The sequence below is a fragment of the Struthio camelus genome, chromosome W (genome assembly GCF_040807025.1).
Source record: "Struthio camelus isolate bStrCam1 chromosome W, bStrCam1.hap1, whole genome shotgun sequence".
Classification (NCBI taxonomy): Eukaryota; Metazoa; Chordata; class Aves; order Struthioniformes; family Struthionidae; genus Struthio; species Struthio camelus.
Window position 1 is genome coordinate 68,707,403 of NC_090981.1, and position 27,519 is coordinate 68,734,921.

Genomic DNA, 27,519 nt, shown 5'->3' on the forward strand with positions numbered 1-27,519 from the left:
TCATGGTGGTGGGACCTGTCTTCTCCAGGTCATAGCTGAGCTGTCTAAAAACAGCAGTGCTACCTGTAGGATTGCATGCTCTCAGCATGTTTTCCACCCATGAACACATGAGAAGTCAAAGGTCTTCTTGTAGCCTAGCCACGCCACACTGAAGTTTCTTTTTTGCATTTGGCAGTCGTCTTAACCCCTGAGGAACTGTGGTACTTGGTCCACCTCCCCTCCCCAGCAGTATTTCACCTGAACCCATACTGCATCCATACGAAACAGCCTTCCCTGCATGGAAATGCACATCCAAATCACTCTAAACATCTGTGTAGCTGGGCAATTTCTGAGCGTTCAGCAGCTGGGAGACTACTTGACAACCTAACACTTTTCTCTTTTTGGAAGCTCTCTTCTGTCATGCATCATCCATTCACTGCTTTCTCCTAAAAATGCAGGTGCTGGGTTGTGTCATGTGCACTAACATAAAACATTTGAAATAAAACTGGAGTTTGGGATTTCCAGTTCTCTGGTTTAAGCCCTTTCTTGATCTTTTTAGTTGTTATATTCAGACTTTCTGTTGTTACAACTCATCTTAGTTAATGTTATGGATAGCCAGACAGTCACAGATTTTTATGGAAAACATAGTTCTGCCTGTCATTCTGGAAATTTCACCTTTGACTGATATTTTTAAAATTGTCATATTTCTTTTTATATGTCACATGTTACTTTCTTTTGCAAATGCAATAAAGTCTTGTCTTAATTCTTTCCACTCTAAGTTGCCAGACTCCTTCAAAAAATACCCTCTTATTAATATTAATAAATTATATTGCTCTGAAAAGGCTTTAGGAAATTATAAGAAAAGAGCAGACGATGCTAAGATAAAGAGGTGGCTACCGCACGTGCGTTCTCCTAACGTGGGTGCCCAATACGAAACACCACCAGCGTGATTTCCCCAAGCGGTGGCATTTCTGGTGTCACTGAACACGGCGAGAACTGAGACGCAGGCATGTAAAAATGGCCTGTGCAGGTCTAAGACGCAATCACCGCCTTTTGTCTCTCTCGTTTACAACTGAAAATTACGGGCCAGTTTTTGATATTTCCCTCATTGTTCTTCAAGTACCTTCAAGTTAACTTCTGCAGCTGCGAATGGGAACCGAAGCCACCTGACATAACAGCGGTGGTGTGAAAAAGGATTAATGGCTGGGACATGCCAGGCACTAACTGACAAAATCAAAAATCTGCCAGGATGAAATGTAATCTCATTTTAGGAAATGTTGAAATCATTTCTGTAGAAGGTTAAAAAAATAATAATCAGGCTGAGTCAGATACACAGCATGGAAAATTTCATCCCAAATGTTTATAGTTTAGCAATTGAAAGCAGGGCCTTATAATGCAGCGCTGGGTAAACTGAACTATCTGCAAAAATTCCAGTTCCACTTATAATAACAGTAACAGAATCAAAGCTGTGCACATTAAAAACAAATACCACAGCAGTGTTCATAGAGAGACAAGCGGTATCACGGCATTAAAAATAATATTAAAAATTGGCAGGTATATGGAGTATCCTAGGAACGCAGGATGTTTTCCAGACAGTTATTTATCACGTCTCACGATACCCGTGTGAAATACACAGCGTCCTTTTGTTCAGGCAGGGAGAGGGAAAGGCGGCCGCGCGCGCGCGGGTGTCGAGCGCCGGCGGGTCCGGAGCAGGGCGCGCGGCCGGCCAGCGGCCAGCCCCGCTCGCCCTGCCCCGCGCCCCCCAGCTCCGAGGCCGCGAGGAGATGCCACCTTCTCACCAACGGCGCTGCTCCAAGCAAAACCGCCAGCTCGGGATTTTAAAAGGGAAAAGGAAGAAACCGTAGGAAAAATATGCAATTCGTGAGGCAGCTGGCCTGCCTCTGGCGAATTTAGAGGGCCAGCCCTCCCCCAAGCGCGCCGAGCAAGCGCTCTTCTGAAAGCCCAAGCCAGCCCAGCGCAGCAGCGACTCGGAGTAGAGCAGTACGAGGGGAAGCACTTCGGAGGAAGAAGTTATTCCTCTGTTATGCTAACGCTAAATTGCATCTGTCCTGCCTTTTGCATTCAGCAACAGAAAACGAAAATAAACGCAAGCCGAGATTTTGTCTTTGCATACTACGTCCTCACGTCGACCGACTCCTGTAAAAACTGGGAGACGCGCGTGCAGCGAGTGCAAGTCCTTTTAGAGAGTCCCAAAGCACTCTCAAAACCAGAAGTTTTCTAGCCTGCCTTTCAGTCAGTCAGTAGATTAGGGACTCTTTCAGTAAGGTCTACAAAACCAATACTGTGAACACCAGAAATACTACAGGAGAAGGGGAGAAACACACCAAGCGTCCATGCAGGAAAACAAAAAATGCCTCTGATATTTTCTATTCTCATTTTAACTCCGTTCAGCACACTTTAGTGAATCAGTTGTGTAAATCCCAGGAGAAGTTTTCCCTCCCGCCCCAAGTTCTTCCCTGCGCGCTCCGCCGTGACGGTCTGTCGGGCGGACGGTGCTTCTCCCCTTGGCGCGGGCGGCCGCTGGCATTCACAGCGCTTCACCTTCTACAGCGCGCTGCGGTAAATTCAGAATGGTTAGAGCCCTCTAAGCAACACAAACCTAAATATTCCTGGTAGGCAAACGGAGGAGAGGAACTGAATTATAATGAACCAGCAGCTGTCACAATATGACCACAGTAACCAAATCAAAATATCAGCCACCAAGCCAGATGAGATTCAAAGGTCACCACATAAGCCAGCAGCTTTCTTCAACAGCGCCCGAAACCTCCATCTAATCCTTGCCGTGAGACGTTCCATTAAGCTACAGGGGGGTTCGGGACAAGTTACTATATATTAGCAAATGATTTAATGTACTAGCAAGATAGCCTAAGTGGTAGGATAAAAAACGTTCACCAAGAAGGAACCTGGAAACGGAGGAGACCGTGAGAAACGGCTGCAACGCCCGCCATGCCCTGAACTGTCACCATCCACCTAGCTTTAACTCCGGGTCAAATAAGTACTCTTCACTTACCCTTAGGAAAACAAAATATACCTAGAAGAGCACCCGGACTCCGGAAAACCGTGTTTCGCTATACAGAAGCGGTACTTTGAGGAGGCAGAAACTCAGAGCTACGTGCACAGCGTTGCTGGTCTCTCAGCTAACCGCCGAACGGCTTCGTGGAAAGACCAGCTCGGAGGCTCCCTACTAGACTCTGGCCGCTTAAAAATGTATTTTTAAAATAAATGTTTGAAAAATAAAACGTGCAGTATAAACCCGCGTTCAAGCACAGCGTGTCTACAACCGTTTGTGGTTCACAGGTACAGCGTCACTAGTAACTATCCCCAGTTATTGCAAAACTTTTCTTGCCCGGAAAGCTGCTGTCTGCAAAGTTAACCTTACACGCTAGCTTACCCTGCGAACGCTTTAGATTAGGCCAAAGTAAGGAAAGTGCAGACACATGCACATGTTTCTACAGGGCAAGACAGACATGGAACTACCCAAACCTAAGGCTGCATGGACCAAAGGACGGGACCCTGCCCCGCCGTGCCGGGGGGAGAGGGCACCTGGCTGCTCTTCGGCTCCCTGACTGCCCTCCAGAGAAGCAAGCAAAGCACCCGAAAACGAAGACCCCGAGATGAAATACCGAGCTGACGGGGGTTTCGTTAACTGTACACAACTTCGTTCAAACCAGCACGGAAAAGAAAAGCGCACAAAATCAAATAAGCTGTCATTGGTAATTCTTTTCCGCAAACGGGGTAATATTCATCACATAACTATCCAGCCTGGTCCTGATTTAAGCATTAATAATAATAATGGGAAGACAGATAAGAAATATTTAATCAACATAAAAATTATGCTGTTTAAAAGCTATAAATTCAGAGGCAACGTGCTAAGGTCCTTACTCTGCTGTCAGACGGCCTTAAATCAGGACGAACTTCATTTAAGTCACCAGCGCTACCCCAGTACCAACCCGGTTCCGGTCGGAGGGCAGTCCGGCTCCGTGTCCGTCTCAGGCTCTGCATCAGATGCCGACGGACGGGAGAGCAGGAAAAGCAAATTACCGTGGTGCCTCTGCCGGTGCAAAGCGCGCAACGGCGGGGCTGGCCGCGGGGCCAAGGGCAGACCGACGAACCGCGTGCGGGAGCCCCGGCGCCCACAGCCCGAGCCCGGTTCCCAGCGGAAATTTCCAAAACATAGAAACAACACAAAAACGCTCCAGCCCGCAGCTCAGCGGGGTCTCGGGGAAACTCGCGGAGGGGGTCACAAGCTGCCCAGAGTACCTGCTCAAATCCTTCAACAGCAGGCCTTCGCCGCTATGTTAACGTAACAGCTATTTTTTTTTTTTAAATCCAAGTGAAACCACTGTTTTCCCTAAGTTTGGCAAAAACAGTCACAGACAGGAACGAGAGACTGTTCGTAACCCAAAGGCACGGAGGAGAGAGAGACTTTTAAGGCCCAAATCCAGGGTTAAACCTGGGGGCAGCGGGCAGGGCAGCGGGTTTCGCAGAAGGCTGAGCGTCTCCGCACGCTGCCTAAGCCCCACGGCGTGAGTTACGGAGGGAGTGTTGAAATTGCCGTGCTTTTTTTGGCTTATATAAGACCCTTTAAAACTGCTGTAACCATGTTTTGTACGTGAATACATAAAAATGACTACAAGCTCCAACATTGTCCCATATGTTAAACAACTCACAAATATCCCCCGATATTCAAAAACAAGGCATATTTTAGGGGCATATATTAGAGCTGAAGAATGATATATCACAGTTACAGCTCCACGTTGTTTTTGGCTTACGTACAATCCTTTAAAGCAAAGCATTTGGTTAGTTCATTGACAACTGCAGAAGAAGGGTGTGATCTTGGCCAAGCATAAGCATTACTAATATTTTTACATCATATATTTACTTTAACTAAACTCATTTATCAACCATAATTAAAGAAAGTAGCTATCAGTCACTTACGAATAATTATAGCCTCTCTTCATGCGGTTACGGTATTTGCGGCTAAACTAAATGATTAGTCCGGGGCGTTAAAACTTTCTGCCATGGGCTGTGGGGTGGAAGGCACCCGCCTGCCCCGCGCCCCGGGCAACGCCGCCCTTGTCTCGAGCGGGACGGACCGCACGGGCCCCCAACCCGCTATTTTATCCGTTCCCCCTTGTGAACGTATGTTTGTACTTTCAGCCATCCTTTTCTGCTTGAAAAGCCCTGCTCAGAGCATGCTCTGCTTTCCTCTGCCAACCGGTCACACCTCCGAAAAGAAAAGGCTGAGCTTTACGAAAAGTGCCTCTACCTCTTCCGGCAGATAGCGCGGTTGCGTCGCCTGCCGCTCACAAGAAGACCGTTTGGTTTGCTCGGCAAACCCGCTCGGGACGCGCTTCCCGGCCTGCAGGGTAGCGCAGAAGGACAACCACCACCAAAACCCCACCTTCGCCCCCATCGGCTGGCGCCCACCAACCCCCGCAGCGAGGGCGAGGGAGTGAAACCCTCCGGGTTTTACGGCCGGTTCGCTCATTTTTACTCTGCTTGCAAAAACACAATCAAGTTAGGAAATGCAGTTTCTTACTTTGTATTCTGGAATTGACAAAAGGAGGAGAGAGATTGTCATGTGAGCCAAGGTCTCTGCTCGCCATGTGATCATAGTGAGTCCCATCGCCATAGTTCTGTTAACAAATTGGGAAAAACACATTTGTACAAGTTTAACAAGCATTTTTTCGAAACCTACAGGCCCATAGCTCCCTTCTGAGTTTTAAACCAGCTATAAGAATTATTATTCCTCTTACTGTTTTCCTCTATTGATTCTGCTGGAAGTGATGCGTTCCAGGACATTTTTAAAGCTGTTTCAAATTTTTATTTCATTAGTAATCGACTGTGCTTTGTTCTGGGGATGATCCAGAACCGGTGATTGATCTGAGGTTCTTGGAAATTTGTGCTGCGCACTTCAACGAAAAAACTTCCCTTAACACAAAAGCTAATAACATCTGTTAAAAACAGAAAGGAAATATTTCTTCAGGTGGTTTGCTTTTTAAATCGAGTTTTTATGTATAAATTTACTGTCTTAATCACCTTGTTGATGTATATACATGGACTCACCTACAAATAAAATTTCAAAATTTGTTTCACGCTGTTTGGGTGTGGAAAGTTACTTTTCACCGAAAACCGATCCTCCGTGGCGTTAGTATTTATGCATGCAATTTGGTAAGTCACTACTGGGTATGAGCTGCCCCTCTTGTCCCTGGGTGCGGCATTGCATTCCCTCTCCCGGCAGTACTGTGCTGGGCATCAACAGCGTCGGGTGCTACCCATACGGTGAAGAAAATACATGGACAAGCCTTGGCAGGATCGGGTCCCTAATTTTCGAAACAGCCTTCTGCGTCCGGTCACGAGATTAGCCATCTTAAAACTGAACTGCAACTAGGAGCCGTGCGCAGCAGTTACGTAACGTTTGCTTTCCTCTGTATTCACAAGAAACTAATGCTTCCAAGGTGGGAATACCATCGTCATTTCACAAAGCAGGAGATACGGGGGGGTCAAGCTCTCTGCCGAATAACGCCACGAGTTAGGGCACAGCCTTGCCGGAACTTCAGAATTCTTCCCAGGCTCGTGCTCTTTCCTTTGTGTCGCAAAACTTAACTGTGCGCTCACATTCAAGCTTTTGCATGCATAAATAATTGTGTGTGCAAATTTAGAATTTACTTTTCAAAACGTTTTTCCCTAGGAAGCAATACGAGTGTCAAGTTAAAAAAAAAAAAAGGGGGGGGGGATAAAAATAAAACTGGCAGATGTGTGAAGTAATGACGTCGTGGATGCTAAACGGGATGGGGAATAAGAAAAGGGGCCCGCGCGGTGGGGCCGGGCGCCACCCTGCCGCGCTCAGCGTCGGCCAAAGGGCCGAATCTGCCCAGCGGAGAAGGGGACGGAGCGAGCACGACCAACCAAACCTCGTTTCACCTCCCCAGCCACATGCTCCAGGGCACTGACCTCCAGGCAAGCTCTGACCCTTCGCGTTCCCCGAGGGAACGCCAAGCCGCGGCCCCGCGGCGGGACGGCCGGGCACGGGCTGCGCGCGCCCCGGCCATAGCTGCTCTGCGGCGAGCAGCGCTTCGCTTCTGCCCTGCTCAAGCGAGACGCAGTCGGCCGCCTGAGACTCCAGAAGGTTGTGGAGGACCTTCTGCAGCCGCAGCCGCAGCGACTGAATCCCACCGTACCGCAGGCAGGAGGATAAAAACGAGAGCGAAGGCGGCGAGCTCCAGGAAATCCCAGGCGCGCCGAGCCGGGCAGCCGACGCGTTTCCGGAGGGCAGCCAGCGCCGGCTATCCCCAAAAAAACCCGCCCGGGGACAACGGGACGGCGAGCAGCAGCAGGGGCGGCGCGCGCTCAGCTCGGGGCAGCGGGTGCGCGGCCCTGGCGTCCGCAAAAGGGGTTTAATCGGCGTTCCCGCTACCCGTTCGCCGTGCTGGAGCGGGGGCCAAATTCAACCACAGGATCAGGTTTGAATGTTTTTAAAAAAAAAAAAGGCAATTTTAAAGAGAAGGCAGGCTAGAGCCCACTCTGCATGCCCGTTTTTCTATGCAATCAGGTGTAAAACTCATATTTAAGACTGTAAATTTACATATGCAGGAAGTCTGGTTTGGGGAAAAAGATTAGATATACTTACCCTGGATGGACTAGGATGTCCTGTATTCCCCCAGGACCCTGAGCTAGTTCTGTCTTCTACATCTAGGGACAAAAAAGTTCTTTAGGCTTTATTGCAATAATTCTTTCCTTTTGTATAGGCACTTTTAAATTAATGTTTCAAATTAATCTCCTGTTGCCTTTAATTAAGAATCAGGCACAGGGCTACTACGATGGTAGTGGCTTCTGACCCACTGCTTAAATTAACTCATTTAAATTCACAGCAGAAATGAACTGGACCCTCAGGAACCTGAGGTTTAAACATAAAAATTACTTCAGCGGCTCAGCGTTTCTCGAGAGTTTAAAAAGTGACTGCACTGCACCAGTTAAAGTTGTACCAAAGTCTCCAGCACAAAACCAGGTATTGTCAAACATTAAAGAATAAAACATAAGAGAGCGGACCAAACTGAGACGGCAAAGCAAGGCATGCTTAGGGTAAACGTAACCCACGTTGCTGTATCTAGGCTCCCATTCCAGAAAAGCAGTTAAGCACGTTATCCGCACCTCAGTGAGGTCAGGACGAGAAAAGCACGTTCGTAAAGCTAACCGCACAGGGGATGCTTCTCCTTTTCCTTTACGGCCCGACAGCGAATTCACTGCAATCGCTGGCAGAGCGCCCAGTGGTTCTGGATGGTTTCATTTCGGGGCGTTTTCACCATTTCCCCCCTCCTTTTGGAAGAGGATCCTCAGGAGCGACGCGTCGCGGTGCTGTGGCCTGGGTGAAAGGTGCTAGCTACAGACTGCCGTGGCAAATTCTCTTCAACAAAAGTCAGCCGTGAACACGCTGCACAGCAACGCTCTCCACGTCCCCCAGTGCTTTCCCGATAGTCCTTCTCGGATGCTAACGTTTCTATTCCGCTCTCCCCCAGCCTTTCCGAGCACGAAATGAGCTCTTTGCAATTAAGCAATTTTATTACTGTTAAAACTTCCTAGTGACGCTTCATGCTGTTTTAAACATGGTGCCTAAAAAAAGCCCCAGACTAACTTCTTGAAAAGGTGCCCCGGCTGCAAGCCGACGTGCCAAAGGCAGGGCGCCGCGAGCCGCCGGCCAGGTCCGGCTCGCTCCCACGCCGCGCCGAGCCCCTGGAGAAGTCGCTCAAGTCCGTAAACTCAGCTCTTCAGGCTGCTATTTAAGGCTGCAGGCGTCATACTCGCTGCAGCGTGGCGAAGCGTCCTGGGACACGCTTGCACAGCCGCTGCCATCCTGCAGCCTTTACTGAAACGAGTCGGGAGTCCCCTGCGATTTTCCGCCTGGCTAAAAACTTTAACGGATAAACACGACACCAGCCCCGCGAGGCAGGTGAGCACGGGTCTAACGGCGGCGCGTGAATAACGCCACGGACATCTTCTTCACTCTGGCGCTAGTTCAAGTAAATGAGGTCATTCATGCTTAAAGTCGAGCACATCCTTTAGTCTGTTGACGGGCTGGACCCTACTGGTTGCATCCCTTACACGTCTTACGTATGGCATCATGAAATGTGATTGACTTTGGCCTATCACTGCATTATTGCATATTAAAGTGTTAAACTCACTCCTCTAGCAACTTAACACAATGATACTATTGCTTGCCTTTCGCCACGCACGAACAGCAGCTTTAATCTAATTGGGGGAAAAAAAAAAAAACCCACGTGTTTGGTCTGGATGGCTGGAGGGACCTTCTGAGCACGCAGCCGAAGAGCGCGGGCAGCAGCGTCTCCCGTGGGAAGGGCAGCTCCACTTCTCTGAGGAACAGCTGCGGTCACCAGCGCCCTAACGGAGGCGTAGTGCCACCACTCACGTCTGACTTCCAGCGTAAAAACATTTGGAGAGATTAATACTTTCCCTCAATTACTGCTCCTAGTATCTCACTAACAGATGAATGTGTTAATAGCACAAGACACTCTTAGGTAAATATTTAATTAAGCTCCAGAAAAAGAAAGAAAATGTGTATCATTTACCTGACAGATCAGATCAACCATTCTATTAGGTTAATTAGGCATATTTTAAAAAATCATTTGTGTTATGTAACAGGCAATTAACTCTTTAGAGCCTGGTCCACAGCCTGTTAAAAAACAATAGCTCTTATCCCACTGACTCTGATGGGAACCGCAGCATCCTTGAAGGTAGCTTCCAAAATCCCTACTGAAACCTTCAGAAAAATTAGCAGGGGACAAAGAGACGCGCACACGTTAATCGGAGGCACAACTCCAAATATTCCCTACACCTTTGCTCCATATTTGTATTTTTTTGCCCTTCACGTTTCCAAAGGTCACAAACCAAGCACCGGCCAGGGGTGCGCGCATCATCACGAGGCCCGTGCTTAGATGCTAAAAATTGGGGCGCAAAGGTCTCGACCGGCCGGTGTCCCAGCACGCGCGCCGCAGCCCGCCGACGGCCAGCTGCGGGCGCCCGCGTTATCCGAACAGCTCCCCATTTGAAACGTTATTTATCGACACACTCATTTTATGAAAAATTAGCTTATCTGAAACTACCCGTGTTGCCGAGGCCCCTCACGCTGAGTCACGGTTAATGCGAGGGGCAAGATTTACAGGGCAATAAAGCTTTTCAGACTGCTACACTGTGCATTTTTATTTATTCTTTAGGAACATAGATGCTGTGGTCATGAGGACTTTTATGAGTCACTTAAAAAAAACAGGCTGCGGAGCTGCGTTTGGAGCGGGAACTCTTTTCTGGCGCTCGCTGCCCGCGGGCAGGAGCAGCGGGAGGGAGGGCAGGCTGGTGCCGTGCCCTACAGCGCCAAGCACTTCCCAACAGCACGTGGAAACACTCGCCTCATGGCCAACCGCTGGGCGGTCACGTCAAGTGAGGGGAACTCCTTGCACGCTTACAGCTAAGAGTATGATTTCATGGCTAGCTGAATTGCTGCCCAGTCGTCCTTTTCGGTGCTCTCTGGAATATATCAGAAGAAGAAAGACATGGAGAAAGGCACGGAGACGTCATTCTACTCACCCGAGCGTACTACACCGGGCAGAGATTAGGAGACTAAGCTCATGGAATAACTGTAAGATTTGCCTAGACTGCAAAATTTTTAGCAGCCTCGAATTTGTCTGAAAACTCCTTGCCCTCTACCTTACGTTAACCTGAGCCCATATAATGCCAAAATTCTTCCACCAAAGCCAGAAGTTCGGGGCTCTGATCAGAAAATGAAAAGCAACGACTCTTGTACCTTATCTTCAGGGGTCGTGTCTTAGCTTTTGACCAATTTTCTTTGTATTTAGACTTAAATGTGCAAACTACACTATATTACTCTGCAAAACATCAATGAGAAGGCTTAATTAAGTAACACTGACAGATAAATCCATTTCTTTCGCAGTAATCAAATCAAAGCAGGTTGACATAACACAGGAACTTAATACAGTTATTCCCTTGTAATTGGAAAAAGGCCCTTTACTTCTCATTAAAGCAATCTTCTGGGTATTGGCATAATAAGAAGGCTCAGGGCTTTAATACTGCCCTATAAAAGCCCCAAGATACAGACCCCTTAAGCAAACATGCCAGATTATCTAATTCCTTGATCACAGTGGAACATGTAGTTATTGTTTTAAACTACTAATTCTTTATCTCAGCTACAGTCAAAAAGGAAGAACTCGGTCTAAAACTCACATCATGGAGCTCTATAAAAATGCAAGCTCTAGCTGGGAAAAAAGATGTGTTCTTTAAACAAACCCAGATCTTCAGCTGGGAAATTGAGAGCTTACTAAGATGGAAATTATTCTTAGGCATAAACAGGTATAAAGAGCAAGAAAATATGATTTGATTGCCTTGGTGGATTTGTTGAAAAATAATTTTTCCTGTATTTTTAAATGGAAAAGAAACCGGTCGAAGTCTTCCCACTGTTGCTGTGTTCGTATCATGGCTGTCTCCCACTGCTCCGATATTACACAGAAGGCTACGACTGCTGACAAACCCTTAGCAAGGTCCAACTTTCCTTTCAGCTTGCGATGGAGATTTAGGGTGTCCCGGGAGCAGGGTCAGCGCTTGTGGGACGGGTTATTCTCTGCAGGAAGCCCTCAAGCGCTGCCTTGCCTGTGGCCACGAAGGGGTTATATGTTGGGGTGCAGCACTGAAGTGCTCCGTGAACAGATGGGAGCCTGCACCTTGCATGCATGTTCCTTGTCTCTTTTTATCTCATTTATAAGTATTCTTTTACTGTGATCCAGTAGTCCAAAGACAGCTAACTTATGTCCCCCTCTAAACAGCACTCAAATCAACAGCACATTTTTCCCTCTGCAGAAAAGAAGAAAAAAAACCAAAGTAATTACTACCTGCTTCATCTAGCTTAGTTTACTAATAATTTTGCATGGCATATATTGCAAGAAGGCTTGGAAGCGCCTAAGCCTAATTCTGCCAGTTTATTTTGTACTCTGTATTGCCCCTTCGGTAATCAGGGCAGTGAAACCCTGATGCCACTGAAGTCCATGCAGAACTCTCCCGTGACTTAGTCTCAGAGCCTGGATCCACCCCAGGCTGCAGAACGTGCACAGGTATGCAGGCTACTCCAGAATCTCGCTCCCATAAACTAACCTCACTTCATCACAAGCATTAGGCAATACGACGTTACAAAAAGCAAATCACGGCAGACAAATTTCGCCAGTTTTTCAGACCATGATTTGTAAATGACTAATATAATACGGCTGAAATAAGGTAACCAAGCTCCATTCAGCGTCTCAGAAATCCTATTTAAAAATAGCAAAACTAGGGTTCAAATCGGGTCAAATTTCTCTGAGCGTTTTAAGCAAAGGACCTGGAAAAAGAGCACTGTACTGAATCTAGAAAAGCTGTTCAGTGCTGTGGACTGAGATTGGCTAGATTCAATCCACGTTGTCTCTGTTAATGATCTGGAAAAGCAGAGTTGCGATCTGCATTGACTGCATTTCTCTCTTGGCCGGTACTGCAGTTTTAGTGAGGATGCTAATGCTGGAGGATACAGGGAGACATCCAGAGCACTCGTTTTGGTGCCTAAAGCTGCCCTTCTGCAGAATGCAGCAGCCCAAGCCCAAGGAGGAGCTCCAGACAGCCCCCACCCCAGCCACTGCCAAACCCCACAGGTATTTCCATGCGTTTTGAGCAACCCATGGACTTCTGGATTTGGGAGCACAGCTCCCTTGGCAGCTAAACCCACCGCCGAGAAACGAGGCAGAAGGACACTCATATTGCGTCCAAGCCTCCTGGAGGTGCCCCACCTGCTGAGGGTGCTCTGAACGCGCCTCGCAAATACGGACAAGTGCAGCAGACACCACCACGGAGAGCCAAACCCATCGAGGTGGCACTTGTAGGCTGTCGTGTAGCTGCTGCTGTCACACCTCCGCCTCCGCCAGTGCTGGAGACGTGCGAGCCCTGCTCACTCAGGTGTCTCCAAACAGCCTCCGCGCCCCGCATTTCAAATGAACAACGCTGCTTCATCTGCAGTCCTCAGACACCTCCCAGCTCCAGGAAAGAAGAGAAGTTCAAGCTCAAGTTATCTAAAGGGCAACTTACTGCTCACTCAGTACGTGTGATTTCAAACTGTTTGCACTGTAGGCCCCCAGCTCCTAAGCAAGCTTTCATGGCCTTGGTTGTGCCACGGCCAGTGCCTTGAACTTTCTTTGGTAAAAGTTGCATGGAATCCCTTGAGGTGTTCCCAAGGAGACTTTAAGACTAGAAAATAGACATTCTTCCGGAAAAACACACACCTGGAAAAAACCACGGACTCCTCTTTGCAAGAACAATCCACAATAAATATCTAGAAAATCACCCAAAACTGTAGCAATAACATGAGACAACAAACTAGATGACTCTGAAGTACAATTTTGTTTGAACCTCCAGCCACCACCAATAGCAAACGTGGGCACATACATGACATCCTAAAATCATAGGCTGGGAAGTTACATTCTTATGCTTTGCCCTGGTAAATGGCATCACGGATACTACAGGCACTTCAACCTCAGACAGAGATTTGAAAAAAAAGAGAAAAGGAAACAGAAGAAAACTCAAGGAGTAGCAAAAGTAATTAAGAACTGCGTATCAAAATTACAAATGAACTGCTTCATAAAAGAGGTGTCACATGAAAGATGATAAATATGAGAACAAGCGATGTAAAAAGAAATACGTTCTTCATGTTAAGGCAGATAAAGTAATGGCAATCTAGCAACTGCATGAGCTGACAGAAGAAACAAGGGCGCAGTGGCTGGTTGGTTATTTGCTCGAGCCCACCGATCCCTGCCCCATTGCCTCCACGCCAAACCGGAGCACGTTCCCCATCCCTTCCCCTGAGCTCACCCCGGTCTTCCCGCCCGTCGGGAACGAAACAACCCACCACGCCGGTCACGGCAGCACCTAGAAAAGAGCCACACATCTATATACACATACTTTTAAATGCTCCAGGAGCAAAGTGAGCAGGACGAGTAAAGTCAGTTTGTTTTCATTGGCCAAACCTCCTTGCCATGCAAAGGCAGAGAGCAAAAGTCCACTTCTCTGGGAGCTCTGTAATTGAGTTCAGCTACGACTAAAATGTCACCTTTATTAATTGTGTTCACTTAATCCAGAATAAAGCCTATTGCATGTTTAAAACAGTGATATTCAGAGGAGCAGCGCAATCAAAATCACGGCAGCTAATGGCTGTAGCAATACCGGTGCTGAGGAAGCAGGCTGGGCTCAGAAGCGGCCTTGCGAGAAATCCTGCCTTTCTCTATCAACTTCAGAACAAGAAAAACGCTGAATGATGTTTATTTAACTTTTCTCTGACTCAGTGCTAGACGATATTCTTTTAAAGGCTCTGAATAAACTGCAAGTCAAGCCAAAGATAATCTTGACAAATTGCAATTTCATGTATGCAAGTGCAAAATAATATTTATTGTTATTTGTGTTTGCTCAGCTCAGAAATAGAACTGCACTATTGCAATTACAAAATACTGTAACACATTTGGAAAATGTTTTAACACGTAAGAGCATAAAAGTGCTTACATTGATGACTTTTTCTCTTTTGTGAATAACTAGAATATATGTTTCAGACCAGCTACCTTTCTGATGATTTTAGCGTAGAGGATCAAAGACCCAGTCTTACATGCTAAAAAATATGAAGCATAAAAAATGTAAAAATAGAGAAAATACTCCAAAATATTGAAAGTGCATGGGAAACTGTGGTCTGTTTGCAAACCAAGTCTTCCACTTCTGAAGTCACCTGTCCAGTGTATCTTCACCTGCACCAGTAATCCCTTCTGCATGCTGACCCAACGTATTTCCTGAGAAGAGACTGACAGCTACGTGGTGCTAACATGACCTAAAATACATAGAATAGGAAATGGAAAGAGACAAACATCTTCTTCCTATTTAAATTTTATCTTCAAGGGAAAAAAATGTATATTTACCAATGTAAGTAATTTTATAGTCAAATATATCTTCAGATTAAAAGGAAAAGGACCAAAGTCTCTACATAAATAGACATTTTTGTACACAGGATATACTAACCTTTTCTTATCGTTTCTCATTGCATCAATTACAGTTGTTCTAGACTCTAATTATGATTTTCATACTTGGACAACTATGATTAACAGATATTTGGGGACTGCTATTACCTCTTTGTGCTCTGAGGCACCTTACTCAAATAGTAAATCAGATCCTGCTGATGCAAATTAAGTAAAACACACCCATTTTGTGGACTGAGACCTTCTCTGTTAATAACGTCATGTTTTTCAGAATAATTTTTTTTTTTCTGAGAGTACTGCGTCTTTTAAGAACTAAATCAAAAATGAGCTCAGCAGAAGATGACAAAATACCGAAGGAAGACTACAGAGGAAGGCTAGAAGTTCAGTATCAGAAGATACAGAGGATTTGGGCAGGCTGCAGGCCCAGGGTGGTGGGATGCCACAGGGCATTCAGGCAACAGGAGAGTTGGGGCTCGGACAAGGAGAGAGGAATAGGCAAGTCGGGAAGCCCTTCAACAGCCCCATGCACAAAGCTGCATGCAATTATCCTTTCCGGGACAGCAATGTAAAGACAGCACAGATTCGAAATGGGAGAATTCTCCTACTTATTTGATAAACAATTTACCACTGGTTTGCTCAAGGGATTAGATACAAAGCTTTAGTTTTTTTCAAAGAAGTAGGACCAGCTGCCAGATATATACAATACACTTCAATAGCTTCTGTTAAAGCCACAAATAATTGGAAAATTCATTTGAATCAGATGGTCACTTTATTTTATGCTTGAATTTTAAAAGTCTGTACAAATACCCGTGGACTGTTTGAGGCACCACTTGACAGCATTTGCTATAAAACTTCAATAGTGTAAACAAACTAAACTGTTCTCAATCTTAATTCTCATAACAAAGAATTACATTGTCCTGCCTTGGGATGAGATCATAAAACCTCACATTGTGCTTAGTTGAGTTACATAAGCTATTTTCTAATACACATATGACATAGACTTTGTGCTTGCAAGGACAGATGACTTTCACATAGTCATTCCAATTTTATTTGCATAATTCCAGCACTTAATCAGTTTTTAGCAGATCTGCTGAAACTATAAACAGATAGTAAGAAAAAGTTTAAGGTTCTGTTCTATCCAATGTTGTATTAACTGTCCAGCTTAGCAGGTCACTCAAGGTTTGATTTTGTTTCAGCCTTGGACTGGCTGAGGAGCCACTGTGGGGGAAGAGGGCCCTGAGAAAAACATGCCTCTTCTTGATTAATTTAACCTGAGAGGTGATAGAGATTAGCAGGAAAGTGACAGCTTCTCTTTTTTCTCTTTTTCATTCATAAACTGAATGTGATTTATAAAGTCGGGGTGTCTTAATTCATTTACTAAATATTCATAATTCTATACTGATGTTAAAATGCTTCATTTTTACTTGAACCCAATAAGCTAGACCACTCCAAAGTTACGATCGTTTATGGTCACCTGCTCACCTGGACACTGGGTAAGCTGAACAACTGGCAAGGTTAAATGATGAAGGTCTCCATAAGAAGCGGATGGACATTCCTGTTCCAAACTAGCAACCGGACAAAGCCAGAAGGAGAAGGTGGAGGCTTTGAGAGACCCTCCTAAGGCCCAGCCACCTGTGAAGGTGCTGATTAGGAGACCACCATGGACTTGCAGGAGGGCTCCTGTGTAACGTTGTTGTTCTCCATGACCAACCTTGAGGATGCTTTTTTCCTCCATCTGTCTGCACACACCTCCTGTGGTGGCATCACGAAATCCCTTTGCGTCATGCAAGCCCTACAGCGCTCTCCTAATCGCAACCCCTCGTCACTATTTGCCCAGCATCTTAAGGTTATTTTGAGTGTCTCGATTTTAAAATGCTTTTAGAGGCTCTCAAGCCGGTGCGGGAGGTGGCACCTGCCCGGCTGCGGCTCCTCCGCACCCGCCGCGCGTCGCCCGCGTTTGCTGTGCTCCTTTCTGGGACAATTCTGTGCTGAGCGTCTAAATAAAGAAATAGTTCTTTCTTCTCTCTTTTTCTTTCTTTTTTTTGCTTGTGTTTGTGTACTCTATAAAAATATGAGCTTTCTGAGGAAAATCTGAGTGCAGTTGGAACACCCTGACTTTCTGTGAGACGCAACCGTGTGACAAGACACGCTGCAAACAAAACACAGGCACAGGCTGAGCAGAAAATCACTTCTGAAATGCAAGTTAGGTGCCCAAAGCTGGATGAGTAATTTCATAGTTAGCCACCTAAAATGATCTTTTTTTTTTTTTTTAAAGAAACAAAGTCTCTGCAAGTGTCATTAGTTAGATATATGGATGGAATTAAGTTCTCCAGTCCTCCAGTAACACTCCAGAAATCATGCTGTATGAATGAATAAAGTTATGCTTAAGATATGATAACATTCAGAGAAAATAATGGCATAGAAGAGAGGTTCTCGAACACTGCAGGTGGCCAGGCAGGCATAGGTAGCCATGGACAGCCCACCCTGAACTCACCAAAGAAGCTGCAGCTTCCAAGCCCCACCACCGCCAAAGCCAGACCCAGCACCGGCATAAGATTAGGATCTGGTCACAAGAGCCTTTTCCAGAATCGAAGTTCCCCGAACCAGAAGCGGTGGCAGGGAAGGGAGGCCAAGCCACCGGCCGGGGCCCGGGACACGCGCAGCGGTGGGGCTGACCCTCGCCTTCACTTGAGCATGCCAGTTTTTTGCCAACACAGCAGTAATACCGTGACATGTGGTTTAGTGGGCCATGAAATATTAGGAAAACCTGTGCTTTAGTAATTAAAAGCTAGATAATTAATTCCTACGGTTTATATCCTTAACATTAACTACCTGCACAAGGACCCAAAAGTTTCTGACAGTGGAAAGACATACACAGAGAACATAAAAGCGGTGAGAGCTACAATTTTATAGAAAACTCCATGTACTGCATTTGGAATAAGATACGGGAAGGACCAGTGAATTTATTGAGTCTTTCCTCTGCACAATAGTGGAGGATTTTTTCCGGCAGCTTATTATGAAGTACCAGCTCCAGTTTTGTTTTTGGTGACTCAGTGCTTAAAATGTTGGATTCAATTTAACTCTTGATTCACAAAAATAACATATGAAGAGTCTGATTTACAACGAGCCCCCTCTCACAAATTGCTAAAATAAGCTGAATAATCGTACCGAATAGCATTTAATAATTTGCTGCACAGTTACGCTGCATTAGTAATCTTATTAACCGCTGGCAGCGACGCTGCAATATATCACGGCAATCTGGGGAGGGTCCCCGGGCCCCCGCACGGCCAGGGGAAGACGAGCCAGGTTAGCGCTCTGCTCACGTGTGTTATGGAGATTATTCCCTGGAATAAGGCAGTCCGATAACTCACAGCCTCGTGCAGGCGCCGGCACGTTTAGCACGCTGTAGCTGCTCTCATGAAAAACCAGGTGCCCTGGTTTGAAAGGGGAAAAAGTGCCCAAAAGTATGTTCTTGAGCCTGATGGGGGCAATTAACTGCGCACCTTCACAGGGGAGCGCGCAGAGGCACGGCCTCCAGCAGAACCCGCCGAAGGAGCTGGAAGAGGAGCGTTTTCAGATTCGGGTAATACGCGTTGGTGCTGAAATATGCCAGTAAAAACTTAACCCAGGGCACGCTCAGCTTAATCCGGGAACTCCTGAAAACGCCAGGGTGCTGGCATCTAGGAAGGGTCGGGAGAAAGTCTGGCAGAGGAGGTCTCAGCCTGGGGCACCCCTGCGGAAACGCTCACTGAACTGCAGACCCCACGCGGCAAGCAGACCGTGGGGAAGGACGCACCGTAACAGCACGAGCAAAACAGGGCTCTTCCTACCTGTTTTTGAGAGGCGAATAAAAAAAGCAAGACAAAGACGTTAACATCTGTTTTCACCCCTATCCAGTTTTGCCTTGCTCTAAACCGTTCCCGAACTGCTAAAGCTGACTCGTGGCTTCAAGGTCGCAGAAGCGAAGAAAACGAAGCTGGTGGCTCACGGGCAGCGCGGGGGCTGGCTACGCCCGGGGGGACCTTCGCCTTGGGACCCCGGGCCGAGCGCTGGCTCGTTCTCCTGCTATAAACCAAACTCAACCCCCCCCCCAAAAAAAAAACCCCGAATCAAACATGGGAAAAACAACGCAAGCTCTGTGCGCTTAGAGGTGGGGAATCAACTCAGCGACCAACTGGCTGGCGCTGAACGGGCCGCTCGGGACCGCGAGCGCATCGGCACCGACCGTTCCTGCGTACGCTTCAGCATGATGCAGATTTTTACAGACCACACTAGCAGCTGGGTTTTGTACCTCTCTGGCCAGTACATGACTGGTTAATTCCCAATATTTATGTTTCTTGGAAACAGAAAGATTAGCGAGGAATGTGTAACTGGAAAAAGTCGAGGTAAAAAGAAAAAAAAAACCACACACACACACGAAAAACCCACAACCAAAAAACAGCCCCCACCAGTACAGAGCATTCTCCAACCGGCTGCTGCAAAAGTCACGAATTATACCGACTGCAGTGAGCAAAAGATACTGTCTTGATTGCAACCCATGCAAATCTGATGAAAAGGAAATCAAACCTAAACAGAAGAAAAATGCCCGATGAAACTCAACGGACATTTTCTGCTAAACTTGTAGTTTTTTGAGAACAGCGCTTTAATTTCAGCCTACTTTAGAATGACTTCATCTCTACTAACATTTCATTAAAACTACCCTAGATGCATTTGCATTTAAAGTGTGTTACGACAGCCCTTAGCAAACTCCTCCTCTGTCCTGGCCACGCGCTCGAGAGACAACCCGTACGTTTCAGGGCAAAGATGAACCGACGAGGGGAAAAAAATCTACCCGAAATCAGCTCTACGGGAATTTCAGGAGAGCTACCGCACTGCAGCGCAACGGGGTTTTCAAAGCAAGGCGAGCGAGTTTCTTCTATTTTCAAGGCCGTGCTGTGACGTCACCTGACGAGTCCCCCTCGTTTAAGGCAGCCTCCGCGGGGGGACGCAAACCGTGGCGCAGCTGGTCAAAGGCCAGTAACGGCAGGTGGGATAAAACGGGGGTGGGTTACAGATTTGGGCTCGTAACAACTGCAGGCACCTACAAGGCTTTTTAAAATACGTTTGAGACCGATTAGTTCACGCTGTAAATGTGAACAGGATGAATCTGATGGCCAGGAAGAGGCTACAGAAATGTAGCTGTCCCAACACACGGTATAACCGGGGGTACATTTTCGTTGCCATTTTCACTCAGACTTGAACCTACAAGGAGAGGGACAGCGGGAATTTGGCACCTCAGTCCCGCGCGGGCCCTCTTTGGGATGGTCATTTCAGACTGCATTTGAATTCTCCATGACTCACAAAGCTGAAACGTGCAAACTCCCCAAAATCCATTATTTGGGGTATTTCAGCGTCCAGGAGAAAAGAGCTCTTCACTATAGTGGATGCAGCGATACCTCGTATGCACTAAAAAAGAACGTCTTGCTGTTACGCTTAAAAATACCGATTCAATAGAGCTCCCTGCTGAACGGAGCCAGATGTCCTCCTCTCCTCGGGACGCCGGCCAGGAGGAAGCGTCCTTTGGCTCCCCGTGGATGGGACCCAGCCCCTCGGCTCTGTCCTCCCCCTTTCCGTGCTCACATACGCACCCGCGGGACACTGGGCTCTGCAACTTCACCGCTCATTAAATACGGAGCAAGTGAGGAACCAACACGGGACCTCCGTGTACCACGGTGGGCTTTTAGACGCGCATAAGTAAATTCAGATTCCTGAAACTCAACTGAGCCAGCTCTGTTAAAAGCTATCAAATAAAGCATTTAAATGCAAGTATTGCATCAATGTTGTAAGCGTGCCAAAATGCAATGTGTTCATTCTCAACACTTCTCTGAGGTTTGGCTTTATTTGTAATGTTACAATGCTACTAAAATGTAAATCTCTGTTTTTCTCCCCAAAATGAGCTTTTCCAAAGCTGTCTTAGACTTCCCTTGATCTTGGAGGGAATAACTCCTACCCAACTCATGCGCCTATTCTGAAGCTGCTTACACATCCGTTATGTAAAGTCAGAGAGATCCAATAAAAACATTACTGTATTAACCCAGTGGGTTTCAAGCACCTGACACCAAAAAGACTGAACAAACCATCCCATCCTCGTCCAAGCATGCTCTCTCCCGTGCTTAATACTATGCTCTGAGCCAGTGGGCTACATTTTTCTTGAGCTGAAAAACCGTCCTTTCTGAAAATACACACTCCACTTCAACCAGAAGCTGGTGCAGAAATTAGGTCATTATCACACTGAACCCAAACTGCTTCACTCCTGATGGGTTAAATGAAATTCACTTTCTTCTCTGCTTCCTTTCTGTTTTGGGGGGGGCGGGGGGGTTTATAGGGCATTAAGCTTAGCTCATGTTTTCTTGCTTTTCACTGCAAGCAAAACTTAGAAATTTCCTTTTGTTTGAGAAGAAAAAAACAAGTGCCGAGATAAACATGTCGCTTTTCCCCAGCCAAATAAAACATCAAACACTGAGTCTGGTGGTAAAATGTCAAGTTGGCTACATTGCATCAGAGGATCATAATGCTCTCTGTTGACTTTATACAACTATTATTCTCTTTCCTCTGTTTGTACCTTTTTAGGTCTAGATCACACTAATAATTAGGCACTTTATGAACAAGAAATTCCATGCAACCATCCACGTCCATGAGGCGTCTCACTGTAGAACATCTGTAGCAAGAATTACATCTTTTGCCTAAGATCTTAACATACACAGTACATGGCAAGAACTAACTATGAAAACACCCACAGTTAAAAAATATCTGTTTAAAGGCTTTAAAAACCACTCCCTTGATGTGAAAGGCCTATTTAAATACATTTCCTGCAACACCACAACGTGTCAGGCAGATCAGTTTTAAACCAGCTGAAACTGTTGCGACTCACCAGCACGTCTCCCAGTTAAACTATTTATTTTATCAATGGAAAAGAAAATGCATTTGTAAAAGATATGTTTATGTAATTACCATACTGAACATGCAATCACATGCCCTCTTTAAAAGAACAGAAAAATAATGTTATATATTTATCAGCTAGGCACCTTTGGGGAGAATAAAGGAGAAAAGGACTGTACTTTTCATGCCATTTTCACTATTTAACATTTACGGAAGGAGAAGTCTATCTGTCTTCAAAGATGCCACAAATTACTTACAATGCATTTTGATCTGGGCATTACACTGCAGAATGTAATCCCAAGCTATGCAGATTCGATCCCATATTGCACCCTTGGAGTTTGTTCAGGTACTTAAAAACAGGCGAGCAGAAGAGGAATGGCAACTTTCAAACACCTTCTGCACCATCACTGCAACTCAGACTTGCCCGCTGCCATGCAGCAAGCCTTTCTCCAGAAAATGAATACAATATGCTTGCAACATCCAGACGAGGGAACAGCATAAACAGGTCATGATGACAACTGAATTGGATGTGTAACGCTTTAAGTGTCTATTAACTAATTCTGCATTGTAATAGAAAAGCTAAAAAAAAAAAAAAAAAGGCATGACATCCACATGAATGCCAAATTAATTCATTATGATCAGTGCTACCACAATGAACACCAAATTAATTCATCACTGTAGCATACACAAAGCACTACCCACTTGTTATACCTACTGACAAAAAATAAAAGGATGACTATCCTCAATAAACACAACGTACCTGGTCACAGGTACTGCTGATCACAGGTACCGCCGCCTTGCTCGCCCACCAGGAATCTTTCACTTGTATGCAACCTTCATCCATCCGCGCCTGCTACACGGCGCTGTTGCTAAATATACATTATGAGCACTGGTCAACCTCAGCCAACGGGGAAACCGGGCTACCTTCACCGTACCTTGCTTATTAGTCTCCCTGGTATATAAACAACCATTAATGGAGCCTTCTTTCTCCAAAGCAGATGATTTCATGAACTTTCCCAAAGCTTTCTGTTCTCTTTACAGGATAACAATGAATACCAAATATATCTGCTAAAATTCCTCAGCCTTCAATATCTGTCCTACCACCTTCAATACTTGTCCTGCATGCCTTCTTGTATCAGATGTGTTCAGGTCGCACTTTTCACTCCACTCTTTTGAGGCAATGTAAGTCAACTGTACTAGATACAATGGAAGTTTGAGAAATTATTTACCACTTTAGGAAAACTTCCACTCCTCCGTGAACAGCTGAGGCACGACTGCAACCCTTGAAGCTTCTGCCAGGGATAACTTACCTAATGGCAGCATTTGATTTTGAACTGAAAGATCACTGAAGGAGGGTCTCTTGATGCCTTCTTCATCTCCTACCTTCTGAGGCTCTGCCCTGTGCTCAGGTAGCAGCTGCTATTTTGCAGTCTGACCATATGCTCATAGGAAACAGAGAGGCCTTCGAGTCTCCGGCTGTTCCTGAGAAGGCCACGATTCCTTTGCGGTGGCACTCATTAAAAATAAAAAAAAATTAAAAAAAAAAAAAAGCAAGCAAGCCACCTGTAAGCAGGAAGCCGTTTCAGGTCCGTCCTTCTGGACCTGGGGCCCAGGTGCCCTAAGGAAGTGGAGCGGCTCCTAGGAACGTTAGGGACCGCAAAGGTGCTGGCCGGAAAAGACGGGAAAAGGGAAATTTTCCAAGCAGCACTGAAAATCCTCTGTGTCTTTAGACCATCATTTAAGTCATCTTTCTAAATGATGACTTTGGACAACGCTGCTGAGAATTAAAGCCGTGAAAGAGCCCGCGGCTTTCTGACGGGAGTTTTTAGCAACTTCCGTACTCTCCCGTCGGATGGGTCACTAAGAAAGAAACCCTCTTTTAACGGACCGAAAACCGGAGCGCTATGTCTTGCGCGGGGCCCGGAGATTATTTTCGGAAGCGCTGATCCCGGGCAGGCGCTGGCGGGCAGACCGCAGCGGCGGGGCCGCCCGCGAGGGCATTTCAAGCACATCCTGTTTACAGCCCGCGCTGCTTTCTGAAGCCCTTCCACCCTGACAATTGTTGCCCTTCTCAATATGTTAATGGAGATATTTTTATGCAGCTCCAGAACGTTTCCCCAGACCGCAGCGCACTTCCAACAGCAGCGAGGCTCGCCAGCAGAACTGGGCCGCCGCGGACAGAGGCGCGATATATTTTAATAATACGTGTTTGCCCTGGGAGAGGGTAAACAGAGAGAGAGCAGTTTAATGAAAAGAGGCTAACGACCGGGAAGCAGCTGCGAGAGGTGGTTTGGTTTCTTTTTTTTTGTTGTTGTTTTGTTTGGGACCAAAATCACTATTTCTTCCATTATTTAAAGTTACTAGCGTCCCCAAATAAAGCATTTTTCACTCGTGACACATAAATCTAAGCCCACTTTTCGTACACTAAGCAAAGGTAAAAATACAAGAGTCTGAGTATTCAATACTGCCTACAACTCTAAAGTGTCACGAAGTCAGTATATTTTCTCACTAAATTTATTCAAGGTTTCCCTTAAAAAAAAAAAAAACACTATAAATTTTCAGCTCTAGTGGCAAAAGGTTTATTGGTCTTTGTACTTCATTAAAGGTTTTTTATAAAGTTATGTTTGTTCTTTTGAGTAGCAAATAAAACTGCTGAAAAGGGCAGGTTGGCTTTTTAAAAGAGACAGATATGACCTAAAGGGAACACATTTCGCTGTAGTGAAATAAACTGAGGAAACAGTTTGCAGATTAAAAACCCCTTAAAAGGAAGCATCATCTTTGGGAGAAAAAAAAAAAGGTCTTTGCTGAGGAAAACAGCTGGAAACAGGAAGCTTTCGTGCTTTCATCCTGCCTGCTTTGATACCACCGCATCCCCATATCATAAAAAGGCAACGAGACTGGTGTCAGCTGCATCTTATTTCAACGGCGCGGGGCGCGCTGGGGGAGCCTAAGCAAGGCCATCCGCAGCCAAATGTATAAACTCACCTACCCACCCATATGGATTCACATATACACACACATATGTATGGATGCATGTTTACAGTCTTTGAAAAATTGATTGATTACTACCTAAATAAGAGGGAAAACGAATGCAACTCGTTAGCCCTTCTAAAGTAGAGAGCAGAGCACCTTGCAAGCTTGTGCTCCGCAACCTCAACGTTGGCATGACGTTTTTGGAGAGAGACGAGTTGTTTGCTGTTGCTTCTCCCAAGTAGCCACATCTTAGCACCTCACAAGTCAGACTAAATGCCACTGCGTGTTTTTCCAAAACCATCTTTATCTTTACTCAAAATGGTAACCTGTGCTTTTGCTGAGCGATGCTACTGGCTCGGTTTTAGAGTCCCTTCATTACTGTGTTTGAAGCCATATTCTTGCCAGCAGCCATGGAGAGGCTGTTTTTACACTGTTTTTACAGCGTTCTCATGTATGCCTTATTCCCCGTCCAGCTTTGCAAGCTGTTATTCATACAGGGCAAGTAAAACATGGCAGGAAAACATGACATGAAGCCTTCCAAATCTACTCTAATCTTGGGCAAGCCAGCAGCATTTTCCTACTCTTTCCAAGCAACTAACCAAGCACACCCTTCTCTCTCAATTTTTTTAATGCTTTACCTTATGATAGTGTTTCAATACCCTGCATGATGTTTCCTAAGAAAACAAGAGGTATATACACAAGGACTGACAACCTTCAATTTGAAAGTTTCCATTAATGGAATTAATCATGTTTACACAACTTCCTGCTGTTAAACTTATTTCATATCCTCCTATCTTTCATCCAAGCTATTTCCCCTACCAAGAAAAGAACAAAAACTTCCCCAAGGGCATGGGATCCAGTCAATTGTTAGCAGTAAATGCTCTCTCCTGCTGTCTCTTTATTCGTCAGCTTATTTCGACTCTTCGAGCTGCAACGAGCAAAGGTTTCTGCTACGTTACTGACTACCTCATCTTCTCATTGAGACTATTTTTGATGCAGAGTCAGACCATGCTTCGATTGCTGGTCAGAGGTGGCTTTCCTCCCCGCAAGCGACACACAGCGAACTGACATGTACACACTGAGATAAGCTGTACATCCTATCCGTGTCGCAGCCACCCACACGGTTCAGATGAGCAACCATTCCCGTGGCTGGAGCCTTGACCAAGTTCGCTCTGGGACTTTTTGGGAAGGCTACGAGCACCCAAAGAAGAAATGCAGTCACTTCCCTATGGGCTCAGGAAGACCGTACAGCACTAAACCACACTGGGAACATTGTCTTCTCTACTTGTGTATAAGGAAATTTCGCCATTCCTGGATTGCTACGGTTTCTACAACAGCCCATGTCATCATGATGCCAGAAATGGGCAGGACAGTAGTGTTCGCACATGAATATAATTTCCTACATGGTGACATACCAACTTCTTGAAGCGCCAAAGGACTAGTATCGTGAGTTCTGGTACCGGTCCATCACCTGTGTGCCATATATACGCTTAAATAATCAAAGGACATACAAATGCAAAGCATACAAAAATGCACACACAGAGAGATTAAAATAAATCCCAAGGATAAAACAATATAATTTTACATACGTTGCATAACAAGTCTGCTTTATGAGCGCTGCGTTTTCAGTCTTCTCCCCTAAGAACAAGCAATTATGAAGGTGAAGAAAGGTAATGGATTTAAAACAACATGCTAATTCCAATATTAGTGCCTTGGAAAAGAAAAACTGCCAGGAATTTGGAGTAATGCCCAGTTATCTGTCTTACCTTCAGTAATAAAACTGTACTATAAACATGAACAGGAGAGTTAGCATACACTTTAACTTTGTTTGATTTTTTTTTCCACTCTTTGTAACGCAAGCGATAATCTACTGGCTTTACAAAATCTATAGATATTCATCAAATGCCAGCACGAAGCTTTCTTGTTAGTATATGCACATTAGAAGTCTACTTTATTTCGCTCCTGTGAATGACTGCTCAATTCTTGAATTACTTGAGCTACTGAAATGAAGAAACGCTGGAAGCGAAGCGCGGTGGGGAACGGCAGCGGCTGACTCATGGCTCTGGGACGGGGTGACTTGCGGCTGAGTCACGCGTGCCGGGACCTGCACGGCCAGCCGGGCCGCGCGGCTCTCCCCGAGCACGAGCGCGAGCACGAGGCTGGAAACAACCCGCGCTCTGTCCTAGAGGGCTCATAGGCTGCCATAGCCCAAAGAGCTGTCCTGAACCTATGTCACACCAAAGAGCAAAACAGCCATAAGGCATAAGAGGCGGGGAGGAAGAGGGAGAGAGACAATAAAAAACAGTAGAAATCAAGATTAAAATGCTAAGCAAGGAAATACTTAAAAAAATAAACACAACTAAAGGGAAAGTTTTAGGCTGAGAGCTGTTCTGCGCAGTATTTCTCCTCTCTCCCCGTGCTCTACGCTTGCTATTGCTAACTTCAGCGTCCGGCCGGCCTGCGTTGGTTGCTGTCACCTCCGTGACACTGGCTGCCACCACTGGGACACACTGGTGTCACCCTCACTGTAACTGCCCTGCAAGCAGCTGGTGCTGCATTTAAATTTTTAATAAAA

General features: G+C 45.9%; 1 protein-coding gene across 50 annotated transcripts in view; it reads right to left on the minus strand.

The window, feature by feature from the left end:
* The window catches only part of LOC104138520 (transcription factor 4), a 231,608-nt gene that overhangs the window by 156,343 nt on the left and 47,746 nt on the right, over nucleotides 1-27,519 (minus strand). For 34 of the 50 annotated variants that reach the window (XM_068924439.1, XM_068924438.1, XM_068924435.1 and 31 more), the window contains 2 exons: nucleotides 7,634-7,695; nucleotides 5,543-5,639 (listed from right to left, as the gene is read on the minus strand). The exons of 15 other annotated variants lie outside the window; for them this stretch is intronic. In XM_068924439.1, the coding sequence (XP_068780540.1) occupies nucleotides 5,543-5,639; nucleotides 7,634-7,695 (159 nt within the window). Of the gene's footprint in view, nucleotides 1-5,542; nucleotides 5,640-7,633; nucleotides 7,696-23,281; nucleotides 23,310-27,519 lie in introns of those variants that run through there. One more of the 50 variants, XM_068924456.1, reaches the window with a different exon arrangement.